The sequence below is a fragment of the Sciurus vulgaris genome (assembly GCF_902686455.1).
Source record: "Sciurus vulgaris genome assembly, chromosome: 7".
In the NCBI taxonomy this organism is placed as follows: Eukaryota; Metazoa; Chordata; class Mammalia; order Rodentia; family Sciuridae; genus Sciurus; species Sciurus vulgaris.
Window position 1 is genome coordinate 111,522,029 of NC_136467.1, and position 26,660 is coordinate 111,548,688.

Here is a 26,660-nt window from a genome sequence, read left to right on the forward strand (position 1 = left end):
AATGCTTTTCTCTCTACCTCCTCCAAAAGACCCTTCTAATTCTACAAATACCTTCTATGCGTTTAAGCCATGCAGAGATGTATTGCTTGGTCCTTGATTTCAAGCTGCTCATTCTTGTGTATGGGCGTTGATGTGTGCCTCCACCTAGCAGGGGAAGCAACAGCAGTACAGGGGCTTTGAAGCTGTTGAAAGCATTCAGAGGAAGCAGCAGGTGATCATTTTAGGTTATTAAGAGTTTAGCCAATCAAATGAAGCATTTGCAGGGGGTGATGACAGGTATGCAGTGAAAGGTAAAGGCCAGAAGAGGGTAAAAGGGCAGGATGGCAGGGGATAGCACTGAAGATGTTAATCTGTATCATGTGTACCAAGGAGAATTGAAGGTAAGAATACAGGGTGACTTGCCTAGAGCTCTGTAGGAAGACGACTGTTGCCCCGAGAAAAACAGATTTCAAGATGAGACCATCCAGTCATGTAAGACATCTGTAGTACATTTTAAAGTCTGAACAAAATTTTCCTATCTTAAAATGAGGACATAAACTCAGGAAAAACAAACACTAATGAACTTTTAAAGATTTTGTTTTAAAACATGATACCAAAATAATGGCACCCTTTAGGTATAGACAGGTGAGGTTCTAGAGATGAATCATTTCATCTGGTAAAGAAATGGAAATCCAGGGAAGTGAAGGGACTTGATCCTATTTATACTACTCTGTTAGAGGTAAAGTCCAAAATAGGATAGATTCCAAGTTCAGTTCTTCTTCCATATCACCTGTCATTCAATAATTGTTATTTATATATATATATATATATATATATAATTTTGTTACACACACACACACACACACACACACACACACACACATATATATATATGGGGTAATTATCTTTAAGGAATGCTGGTATAATCAGAGATAAGAGGATTGATTATTTTCCAAAAAAATTTTTTTTAAACTATCAAGTATTAAAATTAAGCATTTTTCCAAGGGAGAGCCTGAGAAAAACATGGATGACTATATCAATTATAAATAAATATGCTTCAAAACTTGGAAGATACTAGAGGAATTCCAGCCTTGTAGATACAAATTTAAGTTAACACAAAGTTAAGTGATTCATGTTATATGTAAGTGCAATTTTTCTTGAATACTTAATAGTAAAATATTGCTACTATTAAGAGCAGAGATTCATATAAAAACAGAACATTTAGTCCTTCTCACTAGTGTATAATAATCAAACAGGATTTGGATACCCGAAGAACACATTATACCTAACTAAAAGCAAACTTTTAGCAAATATTCTCTTTAATTAAGTATATATATTCTAATTTAATTATAAAGAAGAGAAAACTCTACATAACCAATGATAAGAAAAATATATATATGTGTATACACACACACACACACACACACACACACATATACTTGGAAAAAATCATCTGAGAAGAGAAAAAATGTGAAAGCAAACAAAGGACTGAAATGTCAAATATTACCAATATGGAGCTAAAGAGAAGTAAAGAAGCACCACACAGAGTAGTACTATAATAAGAAAGTGAGAATTGGAATTGTGAAGTGTATGAATATGTACAAAATATCACAGAAATTTGTATTCCTTTTGATTTACCAGATTACTTTGAAAAGGAACAAGAAGATCCTAAGTTGGCAAAAATAAACCAAAATAATTAATGAATGATTTCACTGGAGAAGTCTGACTGCGATGGAATATATGTAAGATACACAGGATTCAGTCAGATTAAGGATTCACATTAAGTGTCCAAGCCAGAGCATAGTGACTCCATTCTAAAATTTGTACTGGAAGAAATTCAGATTCATTTAAAATGTATGAGACAAAAAAAAGAAAAAGAAAACCTGTTTTTGGAAGATGCAACAGTGCTGGAGTGGGTTGTTGTGAAGATGACCTAAGACATTTACCTGGTACTTAATTGGTGCACAATAGCTATCAGTTGTAATAATCATAATAATTAGAAAGATCTGCATTTTTATCCTGGCTCTGCTATTAAGTCACTATGAACATGAACAACTGTACTTGTCTGAGCCTCGGTTTCCTGATATGTAAAAGAAGAGGGTTAAACCAGATGACTCCAAGGAATTGTTTCAGGTTAAAAATTCCAGTCATTCATGTTGATTCAGATACCAAGGAACTTATTTATGTTTTAATCCCAAGTCCCCCAAAGAATAAAGCTAAACCTTTTTTTTAAAATTCAGTTGCATGTAATTATTTTGATACAGTTTTCACTTAATTTTATAAGTTACAAAACATAAAAAAACAAAATTTCCCCAAAGTTGTTCAATGCAGAACACTGGGGATTTAAGCACATAATAAACATTTAGTACATTTGACAATTCAATTACAGATTGGCAAATGTAATGGAAAAATGACCTAAAGAGGATTTGAAGAGATTAAACTCTACATTTTGCATCACATTAAAATAGATTTTGAAGTGTACTTTCCCCTCTTAAAATGGCAGTGATTATACATCAGTGCAACCACAGAGCACTTGTAAACTTATTTCTGTCCAACATCATCCACGTCCATCATAACAAATTCTAACAAATTTGTTAGTTCCCTGGTCTTTCTTGGGCCTGAGCTTTTTGAGTTTTCCTATTTTAACAGTTACAGTCTTTTTCCATAACTGCAGCAGTCCATCCAGGACAGTCTACTGTCTAAGGCTGGGAAGAATGTGGGACACAGATGAATCTGGAGAAATCTACCTTTCTAAAATAAAAGTGATTTGATTCAAAGATTGGGTACATGACTACATACCACAGACAGTTTATACTTATAACATTTTAGGCAGGAAGCTCTGTCAAACTGAATAAGATTCAGTGTTAGTAGGATGTGATTTCTTTCTCTCTCTCTCCCCTCTCTCCCTCCTTCCTTCCCTTAATATTAGGAAAGGGAGGTAAGAAAGGACACACATCAGAGTTGACTGACTTCATATCAGTCTTGCTTTTAAAATATCACTGAAAGGTTGATGGTAACAAAGGTTGCTTTTTACAAAAGGACCTATACAGTTGAATTTTAACCAAATCAACTGTGATTCTTTTATTTTTATTATTTTTTTTTTAGTAGATGAACACAGTAACTTTATTTATTTATTTTTATGTGTTGCTGAGGATCAAACCTAGTTCCTCACATGTGCCAGGTAAGCACTCTACTACTGAACTACAACCCTGGCCCCTCAACTGTGATTCTTAATAAGATTCTTGAAATTCAATGACAAAACTGTATTGTAATGGGACATGTAACAAGGCGAATGCTCGTCTCTTTTCTCATCTCGATTCCGAGTCTGTGGCTGTCAGGGGAAGTTATTAGCAAGTATAGTGGACCACTAACCAGTGAACACGGACCGAAGGATGGGCATTGACAGCAAGCAGCTTTGCTTGACATCCAAACATCATCTCAACTTCACATTTATTTTTTATCCTCCTTGCAAGAAAATGTACATCCATTTCCTTCAACACTAGGGAAACTCAAGATGCTTTTTTCATGAATTTTCATTTACCTCCCTTTAATTTACAATATATACACTTTACAACAACAGAAGAGTGGATTGTCAAACTTCAGTTATAAACACTGACATAACAGGCTAAAAGTATTTCTTAAGCACTACATATATATTCTTCCATATTCCTATTGTCTACTTCAGCTGTGAGATGCTGGCTCCCTCCTGCTGACTTCTTCTAAGCAGTCTCTTCAGAACAAAACAGCATCTCAAGGGCCAAACCGTCTTGCCCAAGGTGAAAGTAGTCAGGGTTCCATTCTTCTTTAGAAAACAGTGTGCTGGGTCTCCTTGGATAGCCTTGTGAGAGCCGACAGATCACTTTTAGACAAAAAGAGGAGTCAAAGAGAACTTGGGTTTCCAGAGAAAAATAAAGTGCTGCCCCCTATAAATCACAGTCTCTGTGGAGTAAGGTGTCTTCCTAAAGAGGTAGAAATAATAGGGGGTGTGTGTTGCAGATGCCCGTATTTCAATAATACTGAACACTGTATCTTTAAGGGCTTAAAATGGACTGACTCCACTCATCTCTCTGATTTTTTCATAAGTAAGCCAGAACACCAATGACCAAGGGGTCTGAAAGATTAACCAAAGAGATTAGTGCATATTTCAAAGCAATTATAAATACTCTACATATATGCATATACATCTTTGAGTGATAAAGTCATTTTGAATCTACGTAGGCCAAAAAATATCTTGTCTTTCACACTTTATAATTTTCGAAGCATTTTTCGGTATTATTTATCACCAATTTCTCTAGAAAATCTATAATAGGAAGGAAAAGTAATCATGTCCCAATCTTATAGATGAGGAGTCTGAGGTTTAGCAGTCAGATGTCTACTGACATGGTGCAGAGCTAAACCACAGGCTTCTGTTTTCCATTCCCAAGGTTCTTTGAAACAACCACTTCTGGCTATAGGACTAGGACTCAAACGCCTGAATTCTAGGCTGGGCTCCTTTACATGTAGTTTGTATATACAGCATAATAACTAGTCTTAAAACCTTTTAAGTAAGGAAAATAAAAGATTATTCTTTAAGAGTTTGTATAAAACCCCAAACTTGAGGTCTCACAACATGTATATAAACATTCACATTAACTAGGGAAAACAGCTTCCATCTCAAAAAGGCTTGACTTTAATCTGAATGAAGGTGTGGCTGTATCTAAAGGACTTATAAGAGGAGACAGGTTAGAAGAAGATAAAAACCACTAGTGTACACAATGCTGACTGGAGAGGAACTCTATCCTACTAGAATAAAGAGATTAACTTAGGCAATTAGGATATAAAATGAATTTGGTTAGGGAGTTTGTAAAGCTGTCATGTATCTCTGTCAGGTACTCAGATATACTGAGCACATTACATTGGTAAACTGAGAATTTACTAAATAGTGGATCTAGAAGACACATCTTTATTAATGCATGAGGACATTAATAAATAATGAATATAAAGCTGTACAGATACCCTATTCTTTGGACAACAAATGTGAAGTGACCCAGAGATATAACTATAGTCAGATCAAGGAGCATGAGGCCTTTGTTAAGAATGAACCATACAATCATTTCTAATTGCTGTGGTGATTGGATTTCTTCATCACGTTAATGACATTATAGTATCCAAACAAAGTAAAGATTAAACGGGACTGAGAAAAGAAAGGTCATACCACCTCTACCTAGTGGAAGGACTTGGGAAAGAGCTTAGCTGGGGTTTATATAGAGTTAAAGAGGGAGATTAGATAGCCCAAGAATGTGGGTAATAAGTGAGTGAACTTTTCTGAGCCTCTGCACAGGAGTGCATGCAGATACTGTGTTTACTTATTAATTTCTTCAACAGCATAGTTGTGACTACTGTGAATAATCCAAGCACAGATGAACCTATGCTGTTTCCTCTGGTCTGCCTTTTGCCACAACTACTGGAAAAAAGCAGAGTCCTTTGCCATGCCATGTTACTGTGGAGCTGGACACGTAAGAGTTCTCTTGAGTTGATATCTGAAATATTAAGTCTAAAAATAGGCTTTTCCTATGGTGATTCTCTGTTAAGTCAGCAACCTTCTAATTATAACTCGGGCCACCATATAGCCTGAGTGCTGGAGGAAGCATGCCGGCCTGAGGTCATCAACGCCTGGATCACTTGCCCAATGTGTTGTGCAATGACTATGCCAGGTGTTCCAGTCTAATCACCAGTTTCAATGAGTTCAGCTAGGTGAATTTGTATTTTCAAGGCCAATTTATTTGGAAGTGTTCATGAGTCAGGTTTTGGAGCTCAGAGTCATGCACTGTGGGAAAGCAGCATGCAAAGGTCCCCTGGTGATGTTTGCTGGTTAGCCAGCCTGTCTTTGCTAACACCCCTCCATCACTATATGTTATTTCTTTTCTGTTAAAATTTCAGTAAACTAACTACAGGAGCTTGAGCAACTCAGTATACTGCATTAGTAAGGAGTGGGAGTTTTTGAGTTGAAAAGACCTATAATCAACTCAGCTCTGCCACATACTAGCTATATGAATTTCAGTAAGTCTCTTTAACACATTGAGTCATGGTTTTCTTATCTGAAAAATCAGGATAACACTACTACTTTACCGAGTTCCTATAAGGATTTAATAATAATTGATATAAGTAAAGAGCTTAGTACATATTAAATACTCTTTTTTATCATCTATATTTCCTAAACCTCACATATAAAGGGAATGTGTCAGATTAAGAGCTCCTATCCTTTGTACTTGGATAGTCTTCCTGCCCTTCATCCTGGCTGATCCTAATTTAATGTTTTGGCCATGTTTTACCCACACTAGAAACATAAAAATCCCATTTTCTTTTTTCTGCCTCTTGCCTTCCACATTTAATCAGTTACAAAGTCCTGTGGCATCAACCATAAACGTCCCTAGAATGTCTTCCTTCCATGACTCAGTTATCTCTTGGTCAGACCACTAAAAATTTTCTTTCTTATGTCCCTGTTTTCCAGGTGTCATCTATACTACATTCACAGTAATCTTAGTGTGTTGCTTTTGTGATTGCTGATGGCAGGATCACACCTAGATCACTAAGCTTGGCCTGCAAGGTCTTTCCCAACTGGGTCCTTGGGGATGTCTCCAGCCTCACCTCCTGCAACCTCTCCCCTGAAGACCTAGTTTCCAGACACACTGAATTGCCTGCAGTTCTTCACACTACCAGGCCCACAAATGACATGATACACAGGCTCACATTGCTTCCTCCTATTTCTCTTGACAAACACTGAGGCTTCAAAACCAGCTCCATGCAGGCGTTTGTTACTTTCAGACACAGTTACAGCCATTCCTACTGTATTAACCATGTTCCCGCAGGGTATTGTTTATACCAGTGACAAGTCCTAATGCAACCTTAGTAAGACTACACCCTCCAGCATCAGGCTGCCTGGATTTGATGCTTTGGGATACTAGTCAGCAACCATCTTAGCCTTGCCATGTTATTCAGACTATGTTTTAGTTTCCTCCTCTATAAAAGAGGGATATGATAGCAACTTCCTGCAGAAATTGTGGGGAAAATTCAATGAGTTAAACCATAAAAATGATCAGCATAGTGTTCATCATATACCAAGTGATTCTGTGATATATATTTAGAAATATATATCATTTCTAGGATTTTAACTACTTACTTAACTTCCATATTGTCTTATAAGCTCCTCTAGCACAAAGATTCTTATTCCTAAGTATATTACCTGTGCCTGTGACAGTGTCTGGTTCATATAAGTCAAATCAAAACCTACTTTTTCAGTTTTGAGATAATGCCAAGGTACTGTATAATCAAGACTACCAAAATAACCTGTGTGTTTTTTAAACTCTAGTACACTTTGTATCAGATATTGCTTTGAGCTGTTACTTTGGCTATTAATTTCATGTTAGTAAACATCTACTGTCCTTTGATAATCATTTATTCCCAAAGTTTCAACTACCATCTATATGTGGGCAGTGCTCAAATCTAAATCTCCATCCCCAAGTCTCTCCTAAGATCCAGAAGTACATATTAAATTAGGCATCTAGACCTTTCCACTCAAAAGTACTATGTGGACATTTTACTCCCCAATTTTTTCCTTGCCAATGATCCCCATTTGGAGACAGTGCGTATTCCTTGATTGCTCAGGGCCTGCCTTTTCTTATCTCCTCCAATCCCCTATCCTCATCTAATTGGTCACATTTCTACTTCCTAAATTCTATTTATAATCCATCTTTCATCCCATTACCAACTCTCACCTAAGCCACCATTATCCTCATTTATCACTACGCTAGGCTTTTCTCAACCCAGGGAAGCCAGAATAATCTTTCTAAAAATGTAGATTTAATCAAGCCAGTGGCTACCAGTGATAGTTCATGTGGACCTCCAGGATCGGGCCTCTGCCTCTCTGCTTGCGGGGTTCTGTGCCTCTGCCTGCTGGGCTTCCTTGTACTCACCATGCTCTCTGTCTACTCCAACTGTGGCTCTCTATGGAATGCTTCTTTCTGCTCCTTTTGCCTGACTAAGTTGTACTCATTATTCCAATGTCAGTTCAAAAGCCTTCCAAGAACCCGGGGGTTTCTCTTCATTTCCCAGCATAGGCCATACTTGTTTGTTACACATTTCCACAGCACATGAGCTCTTCCTGCAAAACTCATCACTTCCAGTCTTTTATTCAAGGCTAAGCCCTTAGTACAGGGCTTTGTATGAAGTAGGTGTTCAATTAAATGTGTATACACACATACATACGTATTATGCTAAATATAATTGTTAATTTTTGATTATTTGAGTTTCTAAACCCATATTGCATCCATTCTTTCCAATATTTTCTAGCTTACAAAAGATATGAGTACCTTATGTTGTATTTGCTATATATTACTTAAACAATCTAGTCCTACATCTAAATTCACTTTAGTAAAAAAATAGCATGTAAACTAAGTAAGGATGACATAATGCCTTCTTATGAAGCAGAGTTTTAAGGTAATAAGCTGTAATAGGCAATGTAACATTTGCCATCAAAGTAACAAATTTGTTTGAAACAATAAACTTTTCACAGGAATGATCTCTCCTGAAATCTGTATACTTATCCCAATCTACTGTATTTTAGTTCAGTAGATTATGAAAGGCTCTACATTACCAAAAGTCTATCCACTGGTTTTATAACAGATTATGGATCTATTTGTTAATAGAGGTAACTAATTTAATCTACTTTAATACACTAAGAAAGGCAATCCAACTCTGAGGAAAAGTGAAAGAAAACTGAAAAAGATTTAAAACGAAAGGATGGATCTTCATTTGGGGGCAGGGTCATGCCACAAACCAGAAAAAGGAAATGTTTATAGATTTAAACATAAAGAAAAAGGAAGGAATTAACAAAATGCTTAACTTTACCATTCGCAGCCAAGACGGTAAAAAGCCTTTATATAGACTCATGAATCCTTCACCTTGAACAGCCTGAATCAAGCAGTCAGTTGATGATTTATACAAAAGTCCCCTACAAAGGGAACAAAAGACCTTGTTAAATTTCCTCAGTCTACACAGACACATAAATAAAATTGTCTAAGAAAATATTATGTTAAATATTTTCTGCTCATCTTGAACAAATGATATTTGTGGTTTTAAAGATATAGATAGCTTTGTTTGAGCTTAAAGAAATTTTCAAGGCTGACTTCTGATTCATCCTTCCCTGATCTCATGCTTACAATTCACTCCACCTGATTTCTTCCGGAGAGGGGACTATTTCATAGCAACTCTAATTCTCCATGTTACCTGAAAGTGAACAGCTTCTGAAGAAAGTGCTATGTAAATGCTCACCAGAGTATGCTTTCAAAAACTCTTTGAAAAACAAGTCACAATGAATACCTTCTGTTGAAATATTATGATTATTAGCTTATTTCCACAAATACATAGTGATTTTTCATCAAAGACATGATAATTACATAAAAACAATTTCCTCTTTGACCACAAAAACACATAAACACATTTATATCAAGAATAACTACATAAGTCAGATGCAGTGGCACACGCCTGCAATCCCAGTGACTCAAGAGGCTGAGGAGAAGAATCACAAGTTCAAGATGAGCCTCAGCAACTTAGCAAGAGAGACCTTGTCTTGAAGTAAAAAAATATTAAGGGCTAGGGATGTAGCTTAGTGGTAGAGCACTCCTGAGTTCTATCCCCAGTACTGCCAAAACAAAACAAGACAAACAACCAACATAATAGGAAAGTACATTCAAAGAACTATATTCTTATAGACATTCAAGTACAGAAGAATTTCTCATTACCTTCCTTGTTTATCTCGTGGTTGATTCATTATTCGGCTTTTGATGACATCAGCTGGAGTTCCCAAAATAGAAGCTACCAGTCCAGAACATAAACTGTAGATACAAATAAATGAAATTGAAAGATAATATGCAATAGTTCATATATTTTAAGGAAGGGAAATTGATATTAAAAAGAATGGAATGAATCCTAAATATATTATTATAATATTCTTTACGACGATTTTTTTTAGCTTAAAATCAGTGCTAAAGTGATTCAGTAAAGAAGTAGAAAGAAAGAAATAACAAAAAGAAGGTCAGGCAACAGATTCACGCTGAGCACCCCCTGGTGCCAGGCATCCATTTAGGCCATTAACGAGACATGCAGACCCTGATCTGGAGGAGCATACACTCTGCTTGGGGAGAGGCAAAGAAGAGATGAATAATTTGAGATGTTGATAGGTGCTATGGAAAAAATAAGACGGGGAAATGTGAGAGGGAACAACTATGGGCAGGTAGGGAAAAGCTTTAGAGGTGACAATAGCCTGTGTGAAGACCTGGAGGAAGGATGTCACAAGCAAACAGAGCAGCAAAGGACCAGAGTCTGGTGTGTTTAAGTATATATGTATCTCCAAATATCACTGGTTTTACAATATTAATTTTCTTCTCTTTTTTTTTTTTTTTGTTGTAGGGGGTGATACCAGGGATTGAACTCAGGGGCACTCAGTCACTGAGCCGTATCCCCAGTCCTATTTTGTATTTTTATTTACAGACAGGGTCTCACTGAGTTGCTTAGCACCTCGCTTTTGCTGAAGCTGGTTTTGAACTTGCAATCCTCCCACCTCAGCCTCCCTCCCGAGCTGCTGGGATTACAGGCGTACATGGCTGTATCCAGCTGACACTATGAATATTCTTTTGGGGTTATCTCAATAGCCTAGAGGGATCCAGAATTTGTAAACAAGACCAGAAGCTAAATGAAATCACCCTAATGTTAAGGACAGTGGACATCTAAAAACAATTTATTCTAATAGATAATTTGAACTTGTGTTACGGAGGGATTAAGGAACTGTCCCTTCTCGGATTGCCTTTCCTTCTGTCCCTGTCTGGAAGAATCACATTCCTTCCAAACCTTATCTAATTCTACCATTGTGAGCCCTTCTGAGTAGTTATTTTCTCTCCTTCCTCTGAACCCTACAGTGACCAGTCACTCTATTTCGGCGCTTACTCTGGAGTGTTTTTATACTTGTCTTGTTCTCCCTGTCGGCAAGCTCCCTAGGCAGGGGTTGGGTGCACTGCTTCTGTGCCCACTGCAGAGTCCTGCACAGCACTTTTAACGTCAAAGGTGCTCATGTATGCTGTTGAATTGATTTAGAAAGTCAGTTATCACATATTGTCCCTGGGATGGCCCCATCAAGTTGTAAATATTGGGGGAAGTTTAATCTGAAATAACCTGTAATTTTGTCTCTCTTCCTCATTTTAACTGCAATAAGCTTTAAGAATATTATCATCCTCCTCTAAGGGTGGTACCACTAGATTACTGATCGAAAGTGTCCCAAAGTTGGAATTCATGGCACAAAAGTCAGAAAAGGTGATAACATAAAAAGAAAAAAAAATACGGTCGAACTAAAACAATCACTTACCTGGATAAACCGTGAGTCGTGATATTGTCCTCAAGTGGTGTATTCAATACCAAGTAGTGCTTCACTGTATCATAAGTGGTTAAATCTGGCAGTGGAAAAAAAGAAGGTTTAAGTCTTCATTCGTGCAACAGTGAATGTCTTTTGTGTCAAGAATGTGCTGGGCTTCTGGAAAGGATGTGCAACAGAATGAAAGACAGCATTCTTGTTCTCAGGCAGAGGATGGAGGGAGAGGAAAAGAGGAAGAGGCTGACCCTTGGTCAAATCATTTGAACACCTGAATCTAGCTATGACTAACCCAAGCTCAATTCCTGGACTTTTTAGTCTTTAAACTGATAAATTCATTTTTGGGTCTAAGTTAGGTTGAGTTGAGACCCTGTCACTCATAAACAAATGGCTCCAGGGATGGAGAGAAGCATATGAATTTGCACTGTAACTACAAGATAACATTGTCTGGACTTGGAGACTATTTAGAGATAAGAAAGAAATGAAGGGAAGAGCAAAAAGTCACGCCTAGGTTTCTTGCTAGTATAATGGAAGATATTGTGATATATTTTGAGATTATGAAGAATGGAGAGAAAAGTGGTTTTATATAGAAGTCTGGTTTGGGCACATTCAAAGTGATATACTTGAGACATCCAAATAAAGATTCTGAGTAAGGAGCTAGAATTTGGAAGAGAAATCTGGGCTGCAATAGTCTAAGGCAACAAACTGAGAACTACAATCAGAAAAGTTCCCTGAAAACCCAACTAACCAGTAATGTGATATAGTAGACACAAATGGATAGAATAGCAAAATAGAAAATAGATTTACTTCCTTTACCATTTAAGTGCTGCATTACAGGAACCCTTGAAAGTGCTCCTTATAAATTTCTTAGAATCATATAATTGGTCTTAGAAAGGATTCTTTCATTGATGAATTCACCAAATGTTCAATGATTATACATGAAGGATGGGGAAAATAAAGATGAGTAAAAACACAGTCCTGGCCTTCAAGAGGCTCATATCTAGTGGAAGATACAGGCTCATATCTAGTGGAAGATACAGACAAGAAGTAGAAGGCAGTGAAATGAGCTACAAGTAATAGTAGCAATAGGCACAGGGAACTACAGAAACCCACCAAAGGGCCTCCAAGACAACACTCCATGGTGAAAGGGATTGAGGAAGTTTCTGGAACTGTTAACACACTGGTGTAGAACACTCTTTAGATAAGAATTATAGATCTGTAGAGAAAAGCTAAACAGAAGAGGGAAGAGGACAGAATGCAGAGAGGTAAAGAACAGCTATGCATATGTGAGAAGTGGAACCTTTTGGCTCATGACTTTCTGCTTCACTCTTTCCAGCAGGATCAATGAACTGCTCAGTTCTCTGGAAGCACAGGGCAATTCCTGCAGACCGTCTCTATCATGTTGCAAAATCCCCACTTTGTTCTGTGGACATGGAGAAGCCAGTGCTGGGTTTTAGGGACACCAGCAACGTTCAGTTCTGTGTTTTGATGAATCACTCAGGATGCTGTGTATGAATTTGGAGGAGGAAACCATTGGGTGGCTGTGGCAGAGGTCTAGTTGAGAGGTTTTGATGGCTGGTACTGTAGAAATGCTCACTTTAAGGATAATAGGTGTGTGTCAGGGGAGGGGAAACTTTTAAGAACTCAAAGTGGTGACTGTGGAGGCTGCCTTCTCAGGGCCTGTTGTGCATCTACATGTTCTGACTATTCTCAGAGATGAAACCCAAGGAGGGCAGGAATAAGGCTTTCTATTCTGTACCTCAAATTCTGTGCTTTTGTTTTCTAAATGGGAAAGATCAGCAGCTTCCTTTTTCTCCACGGTTGCTCTAACCTTTCTTAAATGCATTTCCAGTGAAGATTTTGTGTTCCTTTGGCTACATGTGCATCAGCAGGGGCGGTTCAGGTCTTTGTCTATTATCAGTTGTTAAACTATCTCTCAGTCTCTTCTTATAAAACGTTTTAACCATATATATTTATTTACATATTCTATATTTTGAAGTTAGAGAATTAGTGGATATATTTAACATTGCTCTTAGCGAAGTCACCTATCAACATTTTTTTTTCAGTAATATGGCATTTATTTTTTTAATTTGTTCTTTAAGTTATACATGACAGTAGAATGTATTTTGACATATCATACATACATGGAGTATAACTTCCCATTCTTCTGGTTGTACATGATGAGGAGTTACGCTGGTTGCGTATTCATATATGAACATAGGAAAGTTATGTTTGATTTATTCTACTGTCTCTCCTATTCCCATTCCTTTCATTCCCCTTTGTCTAATCCAAAGTATGTCTATAATTTCTTCTTTTTTAAAATACTTTCCCTCTCATATGTTCTCTGATGTTCACTGTAACTTAAAACTTCACCTACAGCACATTATTACTATTTTAATAGCATTTCTTAAATAAACATAAATGGGTATTTTTCTGAGATATTGTTTTAGAAATTTTAATGTTCTTCAAGCTTTACTGAGTTCTAATTGACAAATAAAAATTGTTCATATTTAGGGCATAAGAAAAGAAAAGGGAAATTGAAAATGAGGTTTGAAGGGTAGAGATGAATTAAGAGATTGTTTACATTTCCTGCCAGGCTGAACAAGATGGATTATATAGGAAGAGGAGTAGGATTGCCAGGGGTAAGGATTTGGATATTCTGGATATAATGACCATCCCTTTTAAAAAGGAGGTCAGGATTAGAGAGGAGACGTTGGAAATAGTTTGAGCCTTTCTTCTTATTTCCATTATTGGTCTTTCTTAGGAAATCCTTGTCAAACATTTCTGTAGAATAAGGTGAAAATACTCCAGGAAATATATGCAATTGTGACATTATGACACATGTGGAGCCTGTCACTGATATATGTTATTACAAACAATAAAATAAAAACTTTCATATTCCTGATATAAGAGCATATGACTATTAAGTTATTTGGACTTCTCAGAATTCAGCAAAGTTTTCATTACCTCCCATATTCACCAGCGCTGCTCTTTGTATATTGGGTACCCAGCCTGCCCACAGCCCACGTATTCCTCCTTCAGCTAAGATTTTTGCAAATGCATGATGCACGCCACGGAATCTAAGGAGAACAATAATGAAATGTGAAAAGTTTGTGTATTCTTGGGTATGGAATGCAATTCAATAAGCTTCACCTATAATTGTTAGAGTAAACTAATATTTATTCAAGTTAAAGGAATACATATAAGTCTAATATCCAGATAAACTTAATAATCCTTTAGAAGAAAGGCCAACATTTGATTTAAACATTTTTAATGGAAATCATTATAATTTTGTCATTTCTTCTCAACTTCTCAGGTTATTAAAAGGATCAAAATATCTTTCTTGACATATCATCAGTAGGCATATTAATTATAGGAGGAAAGAGTGACTGTCAAGACTTCTGGATGCCTCCTACTAGTGATGCGGGGAAGCTGCAAACTTTTTAAATTTGTCAAATAACATTAAAAAAAATCATTGACTCTTAGGGCTGAGGATGTAGCTTAACAGTAAGGCCCTTGCCTAGCATGTTCAAGTCCCGGAGTTAGATGCTTAATACCACAATTAAAAAAAAGAAAAGAAAAGAAAAATCACTAACTTTCACATAACCCTGTAAATAAAGGATATTTTTAGATCAGAAAGTAGAAAGGACAATAATCTAAGAATTTTAAAAACTGAATAATTTTAGCTTTATGAACATTTATTATCCTATATATATTTTGCTCATATTTCTGTAGGTAGGTGAAAAATGGTGCTGAACTGTGAATCGAATCTGGGAACCTCTGGTGTAAATTAAAGTCTGGGATTGATATGGTCAGAAAAATCTGAAGTCAAATGCCACCTTTATCACTTACTTTACTAAGTAGCTTTACTAAGGCATTATACTTTCTGAATTGCAAAAAATATGACATTCTGGACATGCATAATTGCTATTATGCTACATGGAATCACAAATGATAATTGTAGCTAAAATGTATTGCATACTTACCAAGTATCAGGTATTTTATACATGAGAGCCTTTTAATCCTGAAAAATTTCTGAGGTATAGGTATAATTATTCCAATTTGTATGTAAGGAAAGGAAGGCTAGAATGGTTAAGGAACTTGACTACTATTACAAAACTAAAATGTGGTAAAGGCTGAGGCTGGCTTGGACCCTCAGGCTGATCTCAAGGTTCATGCTCTTTACTACAACATTAATTTAATCAAACCCAAAATTTCCAAAATCAGGGACAAAGAGAAGACTAAAAACCTAGGGAATCAGTTTAAAACATACCTATTTCATTTTTATTTTTAATTTTTTATTTATTCTAATTAGTTATGCATGACAGTAGAATGCATTTATGCATTTTGACAAATCATACTTAAGTGGAGTTCAATTACTCATTTTTTGATTGCACACAAAGCTATTTCTTGATCCCAACAGTTTTCTCCTCTCCAGCCAAGTCTGTCACTTCTTTCTGCTACTCAGTCATTAGAAGTTATTATAAAATGACAAACAGGGGTTCCATAAACTTCTCGCTTGAGTCAGAGTTGAGTCTTTTCTCCTCTGCTAGGCCTCTATCTCTCCCTTTTTCGAAGGCTAAAGGGGAACTGCGGCTGCCACAGCCCAACCTCATCTTCCAACATCTGCTAGAGGAGAAGGAGTGGAGCACAGTCATCAGTGGCGACCTCCTAAAGATGGCTCCAAACCCTCCTCCTCTGGCTCTGGCTCTGCTACAGATCAGGAGTGTTCAGAGAGCAAATCCCTTCAGACTCAGCTCAGATCATCCTACACATTCCTTCTTTCCTGAAAGGGGTCTATTTATATGCAAAATTTGGCCCTTTCCCAGGGGAAACTGGCTAAGTAGCTATCCTAATAAATTGCCCGAGGAAAGATTGACTTTTGCTAATATAGGCAGGAAGATTTTACATCACACAATCATAATAAAAAAAGTCTTCCTTAAAGGGCCTTAAGATATAGGAAGGATGAGAGTAAAGAAGAATGTGGGAACACAAGATTGACCTTGTTATTTCCCTTCTTTCTGGGAGAACAGAGAGAAAAGCAAGGTTTTGGAGCCAGGCATGTTAACCACCACTAAAAACTTTTGAGAGAGCCCCTTTTAAAGATGAAAGTACAGAGACTGGAAATGTTAAGTGAATGACACAATATGAACTACAGTGGCAAAGCTAGGGTGCATAACATGGCACATTTTATTATTAAAATTCTTTATATCAACCTGCAATAGGGACAAGTCTAACTGCCTTGGCTGGGGAAGCAGCAAAGAGCTAGGGACACATGACGAGAAGATAAGAGACCTTGTCATACAAAGAAAAGATCCAGTTCAGCTCTCCTCTTCATAAACAGCTTCTAAATTTAAAAAGTCAGTATTAATACCTTTACTGAATACTGGATTGCAAAAATAAGTCCATTAGGTAAATGTTCAAAATATGATGGTGTCAACAGGAAGGAAAAGCATCAGTTAACTGGAGAACTTACCTCAATGGTTTTCCTTCAAGTTTCCTTTTTCCTTCCATTTGCATCTGAACCTTCACTAGGTCAGTTGGGTTGGCTAAAAATTGGCCAATAACACCAGCCATCATCCCTCCAATGACTGACTTCCTAATTATAAAAGGAAATGTTGTTTTTAAATTTGCCATCAATTTCACAAATTTTATAGTGAACAAATAGTAAGCTGACACAGGCCTTGGGTAAGAGATTTAAGACAAAATGAAGAAAAGGATAGACCAAAATGAGCCACAAGGGAAAAAAAAAAAAAAAAAAAAAAAAAAAAAAACAGATAGTTTGGTTGTTTAGTGATGGGAAGGTAAAGGACCAAAAGAAACTAAAATTAAGATTTTCACTTTCAGAGCAACTATGAAATTCATTTGGAAAAATAAGAGACCAGAATAGCCAAAGCAATCCTAAGCAAGAAGAGTGAAGCAGGAGGCATCTCGATACCAAACCTTAAACTATAGTACAGAACTATAGTAACAAAAATAGCATGGTATTGACCTCAAAATAGACAGGTAGACCAATGGTGTAGAATAGAAGACACAGAAACAAACCCACATAAATACAGTTATCTCATACTCAACAAAGGTGCCAAAAGCATACATTAGAAAAAAGATGCCTCTTCAACGATTGGTGCTTGGAAAACTGGACATCCATATGCAGCAAAATGAAATTAAATCCCTATCTCTCACCCTGCACAAAACTCAAATTGAAGTAGATCAAGAACTAAGGAATTAGACCAAAGACCCTGCACCTAATAGAAGAAAAAGTAGGCCCCAATCTTCATCATTTTGGCTTAGGATCTGACTTCCTCAACAAGATTCCTAAAGCGCAAGATATACAATCAAGAATCAACAAATGGGTTGGATTCAAACTAAAAAGCTTCTTCTCAGCAAAAGAAACAATCAATAATGGAAGAGAGAGCCTACAAAGTGGGAGAAAACCTTTACCACACGCACCTTAAACAGAGCACTAATCTCCAGGGTACATAAAGAACTCAAAAATCTTAACATCAAAAAAAAAAAAAAAAAAAAAAACCTAGTCAAAAAATGTTCTAAGGAACTGAACAGAAGATATACAATTGATCAATGAGTATATGAAAAAGTGTTCAACATCTCTAGCAATTAGAGAAATGCAAACCAAAACTACCTAAGATATCATCTCACTTCAGTCAGAATGGCAATGATCAAGAATATAAGCAACAATAAGTGTTGGTGAGGTTGTGGGGAAAAAGGGATACTCACACATTGCTGGTAGGATTGCAAATTAGTGCAACCACTCTGGAAAACACTATGGAGATTCCTTAGAAAACTTGGAATGGAACCACCATTTGACCCAGATATACCACTCCTTGGTCTATTCCCCAAAGACTTAAAATTTGCATACTACAGTGATGCAGTCACATCAATGTTTATAGCAGTTAAGTTCACAATAGCTAAGCTATGGAATCAACCTAGATGCCCTTCAGTAGATGAATGGATCAAGAAACTGTGGTATATATACACAATGGAATTTACTCAGCCTTAAGGGAGAATAAAATGATGGCATTCACAGGTAAATAGAATAGAGCTGGAAATATCATGCTAAGCTAAATAAGCCAATCCCCAAAACCCAAAGGTCAAATGTTTTCTCTGATATGTGGATGCCAATCCATAATGGGGGTGAGGGGGGTGAATAGAGGAACTTTGGATTGGGCAGAGGGGAGTGGGGGATGGAAGCAGGCAGAGGAGTGGGAAAGATGGTGGAATGAGATTGACATCATTAACCTAGGTACTTTTATGATCACAAGAATGGTATGGAATCTACATGATGTACAAACAGAGAAATGAATAGTTATGTTCCATTCAAGAACAATGAATCAAAACACATTCTGCTGTCATGTATAATTAATTAGAACAAATTAAAAAAAAAAAAAAGATTTGAACTTTCAGGTCTTACATGGCCTGAAATCCAAAGGAAAGGGTGGATGCTTCAAAGATATAAACTTCTGAACTGATAATTTAGCTGCAGCTTAATTCTGACTACCAGATGAGAAAAGTAGCAGAGACATAATCAACCTAATAGAAATGGGTAAAAAAATATTTTGAAGCTTCAACTTTAGTGGTTTTCCAAGTGAAGGGGTTTGAAAACATTGCTCTCTGTGAAGAAATTGTTCCCATTCCTAGACTAGTCCTTCTCTTCCCCTACAGTCAACATTGAGCAAGACTATACTAAATGATTATAATCACAAATAAGGAGCTGGGTCAACAGATTACACATGTAAAATTTTCAACTATAGTTTGTGTTACAAAAATTCTAGAGTAACTTATCTTTCCCTTAACTGCTTAAAGATAGTTTTAATTGATTTCCCTTTAATTGATTATTGGGGAGGTTGAGTATGTTTACAGGTTTAATGAATATTTATATTTCTTCTTTTGGAAACTATTGACATCCTGTTCTTATTTTTCCATTGTGTTCTCTATATTTTTTATTGATTTATAGTTGTTCAATGTGTATTATATACAGTAACAATTTCTTAGGGATGGGTACTAGGAATTGATCTCAGGGACACTCAACTACTGAGCCACATCCCCAGCCCTATTTTGTATTTTATTTAGAGACAGGGTCTCACTGAGTTGCTTAGTGCCTCACTGTTGCTGAAGCTGACTTTGAACCTGTGATCCTTTCATCTCAGCCTCCTGATAGTGACCTATTTTTTTGTTTCTGTTTTATATTTTATATAGGACAGGTAGTAACATTCATTATCTCAACTCCTAAAAAAAAAAAAAAAAGCATAATGGTAGATATTACTTCTATAGCTGAGGAACTGAAGATAAAAAAGGAGAAACCTGTTACACAGTAGGAGAGTGGAAAATGGAGCCCATCTCTGACTGACTCTAAGCACCATGTTCTGGGGTATATAGAGGGAAAAATAAAAAGAAGGTACTCTGCTGAAAGACCAGCATAAGTTGGTCATTGGAAATCACTATGGTTCTTAATAAGCAATGACATAATGACAATATGAGTCTTAGAAAGAATAATGGCATGGAAAAATACATTATTATAGGGATAAACTTGAATCAAAGAAACAGTCTAGAAGTTGAGGGTCAGAACCATATGCGCTGATTCGGAACTGAGCAGCCTACAGCTGTGGTTGAGATTGCAGGGTGGACGAGCACAGCAAACATAAGGAGAGCAGGCATCCAGTTCAGTGAGAAGAAAATATTCCCAGCATGGTGCTCTTCCCTTGCAAAACAGTGATGACCAAGATTGGTCCTTGACTTAAAGGAGTCACCTCAGTCTTGCAGGGAGGGGGCTTATATGAAAAGGAATGGCAGCAAAAAAGGCAAAGAAGAAACCAGAAGAGATACTGAAATACTCCAAGAGCACAATATCAGAAAGTCAAAGATGGAGGTACTTACAGGAGTGTCAAGAGAACTACATTTAAAGGGAAATGAGGATTTGGTACTAAGTCAATCTGATACACTCTTCATTTTTACATTCTGAGAATGAAGTATATTAGTTTGTATGTTCAAATCCTTAAAGTCTTATGCATTTTTCCAAGCTTCTAAATTTGCAATCTAAACTTTAGGGAATGAGAAGATTCTGCTAAAACAGAATGTATGTTTATAAACTATGCCTTCTTTATGCTCCAAAAATAATGAAAACAACACAAAACAAAATCCTATAGGATACTTGCCATCCTCTATAATTATAAGACCACCAAATCCATTGACAGATATTTTTAAAGAAATTTTAAATCATTCAAAAAGGAGGCTAAGTATTGACAGAAAACAAGCAAGAGTTTTGCTTAAGTTTAGAAGGCTAGATTTTACTATTCTTGTTTTTATCTAATGAAATTTATACAAAATGGAAATAATTGTTTACTTCCTGACACAGGCTTAAAGAAATGGACCACACACTAACTTCTAATAATATAAAAGCCATACCCAGAGTGTGTGTGGGGAAAGTATGCATTAATCACAGGTCAGCTTGCTGGAGGAAGAGACGTTATTATTTTTGTGTGACTGAAATCCAAAGGGAAGGCTGGTTGTTTCATTTTTGTGTGACTTCTTTCTGAGATTACATTTTTCACTTAGAAATTTGATTCTGAGATCAGTGGTATCTGAATAAAATATGGGTATACAGGTAATTCAAATGCACTAAACATGAAAAATTTTAGGGATTTTATCAGATATGTAAAGCCTGGCATTTACCAAATCATATCATCAAACTAGCATTTGTAAAATTGAGAATAATGTCTTTTGAGTGTTATAACCATAAAAAATACATAATCCAATAGTTTAATGTGTTATTTTGTAGTCACCAAACCAAGCAAACAATAAAAATGATGCTCCCTTAGAATTCTTTTAATATTACATTATTAAATATTTCTACATGTGTAATTCGTTATGCATGTATGTATGTCTGTATATGTGTATGTATGTTATGTATGTCTGTATACAATTTTCAGTAAATGCTCAATTATTTGGAATTATATGTTAATTATTTGCTTTTTAGCCTAAGCAATTTTAATACAAATGTACAATTTTACATAAATCTATTAGATAAACAGATAGTCTTTGGGGCCATAGCACATTGTTTTCAAAACAAAACTTACCAAAGGGGATAATGCTTATCTTCACTTTTGCCAAACACAACCTCCCGGAGATGTTCATATGTGACCATCCGACCTCCAGAGTACACTACATAAAATAGATGATTAAAAAGACATATTCAGCTCCATGCTGAAAAAATAAGAGAACATTCTACCCTGGCCTAGTCACACTCTCTAGCTGTGACCTTCTCTTATGCACCCTATGTTCCTCAAACATGGGCTTCTTGATATTTCTCCAAATGGTGCAGGACCCTTTAAGTCTTAACCTTCACACTCACTGATCTTTCTAGAACAGATTCTCCTTTCTTGGCTTTGTTGATGCCTCCTAGTCCTTTAGAATTCAACTCCAGTATGTTTTTCAGAAAGTGCTCTCCAATTTTCCCCCCAGTATTCTAGGCAAGCATTGCACACTCTCACATGGCAAATATCATATTCATTAGTGATCTAATTGTTCTCCTTGTTGATATTTCTATCTGAATACAAGCTACAGGTAGGTTCTGTTTGTTTTTTATTATGTCGGATGCCCTGGTACAGGCCTTGGTACACAACAGGCATTTTTACCCAATAAACATAACTTCACTGGAGAATTTGTTATATTAACATAATTTTTTCAGTAAAGTCTCAAACTCATAAAATTAATCTTAATGGTAAAGTAATATATGGTGGTCAACAAAATACAAATGAGAAGAGGCAAAACACTAAACAATAGAACACAAAGCAAATATTTTAAAAGATGAAAAATAAAATTATAAAAATCAGCACATAAATTTAGAGAGTTTTTCTTGATGTTTCAGCGAGTTTTACTCCATATTTTAAGATAATCACTAATATATGAAATGTAAAAACAGTAACAGTCCATGCATGGTTATGGTTAGTTCTTGATAAATATACTTTCTCATCTGAATAACTGAATCTTTAAAAATATGAAGCAGGTAAATATTTTGTTTGAGCGATTTCCTGATCATAGGTTCCTATCCGCTTAAATAAACATTATGAATGTAAAGGAGAAAAATACCAAAATACTACACCTATCCTACTTCCTTTGGAAGCCAACTTTAATTTCTCCTGTAACAATCTAAGAAGTCAATAATTCTTGTTCGTATGAGTATTGCTGTGGAAGCAGAGTAGAAAAGTGCACTCACTGGCACAGTTGCAACTACTCTTGTTTTTGTTTTGTTTTTGGTACCATGGATTGAACCCAGAGACAATTTACCACGGCCCTTTTTATTTTTTATTTTGAGACAGGGTCTCACTAAATCGATGAGTTGCTGAGAGTGGCCTTCAATTTGTGATCTTCCTGTCTCTGCCTCCCAAGCCACTGGGATTATAAGTGTGCACCACCACAACCAGCCAGTTGCTACTGTCTTGCCACAGTTACCAATAATGGCCCACAGAGCTAGTTAGGTGCCCTGGGGAATTGAGGCTGAAGTTGCCTGTGTTGACTTTTCCCTGTAGCCAGAAGTGGATGAGGCAGGGAACCCTGTTCTTTTTCAGAACAGCCTGGTCTCTGATGTATGGGACAGAGGTTCTTTAATTTTCAAAGAACATTAAAAAAGGTAAATCCTGTGTTTAAATCTTAAGTGGAAGAAAGTAAAAGTACCCATTATTCATTTTTTTCCTTCTCAAACCTTTAAAAAAACTTTTTATTAGGAATATTTTCAAACATACATAAAAGTAAATTATATATAACTTACCATTAAAATTTATCAGTTGCAAAATGTGCTTTACTTTTTTTCTTATTTTGAAGTACTTCACAGATATCATGCTAGTTAATCCCTAAATACTTCATTATGCATTTCTAAAAATTTAGGACAATACCTCCTCAGTAACAACAGGTAGTTAATTTTTTTCTTCCTAAAAGATTGATTATATGTTCATTTATCATCAGTAGGGAAAAAAGTCTAGGTGGTTTTTGGACACAGCTAAATGGAAACACAGAGGAGACAAACACAGGACTCATAACAAACTTACCAGCTAGAATCAAGATAAATACCTACGTGTCTGTAAATGGCAGGCGTCACTCCTTGCCAAAGCTTTAGAAAGCCTTCCTCCTCAATGATTCCTAGGGCTGTGCGCACCATGCCCCTATAGGGGGCAGATTCTCTTGCACTGTCTCCCAACCGAGCAAGAGCAGCTTCTCCTTGCATTTGGAGTCGAGTTTTTGTAAGATCGAGGGGAAAGGTTGCTAACAAACAAAAAAACAAGCGAGGGGAAAAAACCCACAGCATTCAGAGAAACAAGCAAAAATTCTAAAATCATAGGACTAATGTTTTCCCAAGATTACTGATTGTCAATTTTAGAATTACAGATTTTCTAGTCCCATGCCCATGTACTCTAATTTCAGATCAGCTGATTCTCATGCACTCCCAAATTTAAGAGTCACTGTACCAGAGCAAACTGGATCACCAATCAAAAATCAAACAGTGAAAACCCTTGAGTTAGTTTTCTTTAGAAATTTCAATCAGCAATCTACTTTAGTAATGTTAATTTTTTTCTCTCCAATGAAAATAAGTATCCATATTCAGTGGTATTTTCCTGACTGCAACCATAATTGTTTAACATCTATTGTAACTTTGGAACACTCTACTACATATTCTTATGTATTATAATAAATGCAAGATAAAGGAGAATTTTATAATTTCATGGGTAATTTTCACAAGCAGATGAATCACAGCCCCAATATTTGAGATACAGAAGATTCAATGGAGTTCATAATGGCTTCTTTCATATAGAAGGCTGGTGTGTTCAAAATTCCTTAAATTAAGACATACTAGTGTTTTCCAGCACTGAAAAGTTTTAAGTGTGGCATATTCGTGGCCTCCCTACAAGTATCAACTATTTATGTAAAACCTTTTTCTGTTTGCACATTGAAGTAAAGATGGATCTTTCACCTTAAAACAGAATTAAGCTAGCTGACTCATATAAGGAAAATCAAGCTCATAACTTTCACATTGGACAGGCTTGTGAACATTACTGACAAGACTTTTCAATGATCACCACTTAATGCAAAACCTTATCATGCCTCTCTCTCTCTCTCTTTCTCTCTCTCTCTGTGGTCCTGGAGATTGAATTCAAGGCTACCACTCAACTCTGTCCCCCTTTTATATTTTATTTTGAGATGGAGTCTCCATAAGTTGCCCAGGCTGGCCTGGAACTTGTAATTCTTCTGCCTCAGTCTCCAGAGAAGCTAGGATTAAAGGCCTGTGATACAGTGCCCAGTTGAGCATGACTTTTCTAATAGAAGAAAGAGTGGGGAGAGGGAAAAAATATATTACACTTTGGGATATCTTGCCAAGTGTTTCCCTAAATCAGAAGTAGCTTGTATATGAAGTCTCTAAGTAATGTTGTGTTGACAAAAGAACCTAAAGAAAAGTCATAAGAAACAGGAACCTCTTTCTTAGTACAAGTTATGCCTCTCAGAATAATTTTGTGTTCTTTCTGGTTATAGATATTTCAGAGTCTGATCCTGAATTGATCTGTTCTCAGAACCGTCCCATATTGTGATTCCTTTCCCTCCCATCCCCATTCCCCACAGTTCTCTCCCTGAGTTTTTCACAGAAGGAGTCTTCCTGTATAAAAGCCATTGAAACACAAGGGGGAAACGTCAGTTAAAAACTAACTGGAAATATATCTAATTATTCAGCAATCTCACTTTAGATGTCTTTAAAAGTTGATGATTTTATTTCAGGAAAATAAAATCAGTTTTGGGGGGGGCAAAGGGCAAATATGAGGGTACAAAGGACAAAATGACAGCATGTACTGGCTATGCCAGAAATGCAAAATAAACTCATGTTAGAACAGGACTAACATTCACAAATGACTAATGCATCAGAGCTGTTCCTCTTTTTCGTTTTTTTTTTTTGTTTGTTTTTTTATGGGCAAGAAAATAAATGTAAGGGTAATCTTGAAACACACAGTTAAAAGAGCTTCGCAAGGAACGCACAGGCACTCTACTCACAAAACCCTTGGAAGAACCACCACCTGATCATGCAAGGGCATCATAATTTCCCCCTGGGTGGGCTCTTAAAGTTTGCTATGACTCATTAGCAGATAAAACAGTTCTAGGCTCTTATGATAACCTAAAAATAGCTTCATCGAAATAAGTGGCACATTGTAATTGTCTCTCTCTGCATGTCTTCCCACCAGCCTGTAAGAAGGTCAGAACAGGAACTGTTCAACTGTATATCCTCAGGCCCTACTGCTGTAATAATTATAACGATGTCGCAATTAATAGGTGCCCTGCCTTGAATTTAGTATTTACATATCATTGACTTCTCAGGATCCTTCCTGTAAAATAAACACAATATAGATGAGTTCAACTCAAAGAGGTCAGGTAACTGGAGGATGTTAAATCCATGCTCAACAATGAACGGTTAATAACTGAAGTCCCACAAGGTAGATCCATAACTTGGCTTCAAAAGACACAATGAGACCAACCATATAAATCATATAAGAGACGATCCCCATAAGGATGAAAACTATATGTTTTTAAAAAGGTCAACCTTACCAAAAGGAAAATGATTCGTAGCGAGGAATGACAGCTCATGAAGCTTCTAAAAGTATACATTCGGACACAACAACACATCTCTAAGGGAGATTAGACGAAATTGGACAGAAAGGACCTGAGAGACCTCCAATCCCTTCTCCCAAAGCTGGCCTTGCCTCCACCCTGCTACATCCGCCAGGCAGGCGTGCAAGAAGAGGGCGCAACCTCTTGGGAAGCACTCAGCCTGGACCAAAGCAGCACGCCCATCCCTCCCCCAGCGCCACGGCGCGGCGACTTGCCGAGGAGGCCCAGGTGTGGGCGGCCGGGTACCTAGCTCGGCCACGGTAGCCGCGCAGCCGGACAGTAGGAACTTGCTCGCTCGGGGCCATCTCTGGGCGAGTGGCAAAAGCCTCTCCTCATTCTCCGGGTCAGACATTCAGGAGCAGGTCTGGACGCAATGCACCCCTTCTCGCCGGTGCACCGCGCCGCGCTGGCCTGCCACCTTGCCACGGCGGCCCCTTCTCAACCTGCAAGCGGTCAGGTGGAGACCATTTCCCCAGCAGGGCTCGGCGAACCCGCGCCTTCCTAGCCGACCCCGACTGGAGTGGTCCAGTGGCCCCAGTATTCAAGAGCCGAAAAAACAAAACGGAGCTACGAGGCTTCTGGGAAATGTAGTCCGCCGGGCTCCGCGACTTCTCTGATTGGCGGG

The 26,660-nt window shown here is 37.0% G+C and overlaps 1 protein-coding gene across 6 annotated transcripts; it reads right to left on the bottom strand.

The window, feature by feature from the left end:
• Positions 1-1,377: 1,377 nt before the first annotated feature.
• SLC25A27 (solute carrier family 25 member 27) lies at positions 1,378-26,608 on the bottom strand. 6 transcript variants are annotated; one of them, XM_079147158.1, is made up of 9 exons: positions 26,282-26,608; positions 23,459-23,650; positions 21,469-21,553; positions 16,854-16,976; positions 14,345-14,457; positions 11,375-11,459; positions 9,759-9,851; positions 8,866-8,968; positions 1,378-3,817 (listed from the first exon to the last, which is right to left on the bottom strand). In XM_079147158.1, exons 1-9 carry the CDS (start codon positions 26,385-26,387, stop codon positions 3,656-3,658), a joined length of 1,062 nt encoding a protein of 353 aa, XP_079003284.1. In that variant the 5' UTR covers positions 26,388-26,608; the 3' UTR covers positions 1,378-3,655. The 6 variants fall into 6 exon arrangements, with proteins under 6 accessions (XP_079003284.1, XP_079003287.1, XP_079003288.1 ...); XM_079147161.1 differs by having other exon boundaries at positions 26,251-26,389; XM_079147162.1 differs by lacking the exon at positions 26,282-26,608 and adding an exon at positions 25,973-26,098.
• Positions 26,609-26,660: the final 52 nt, after the last annotated feature.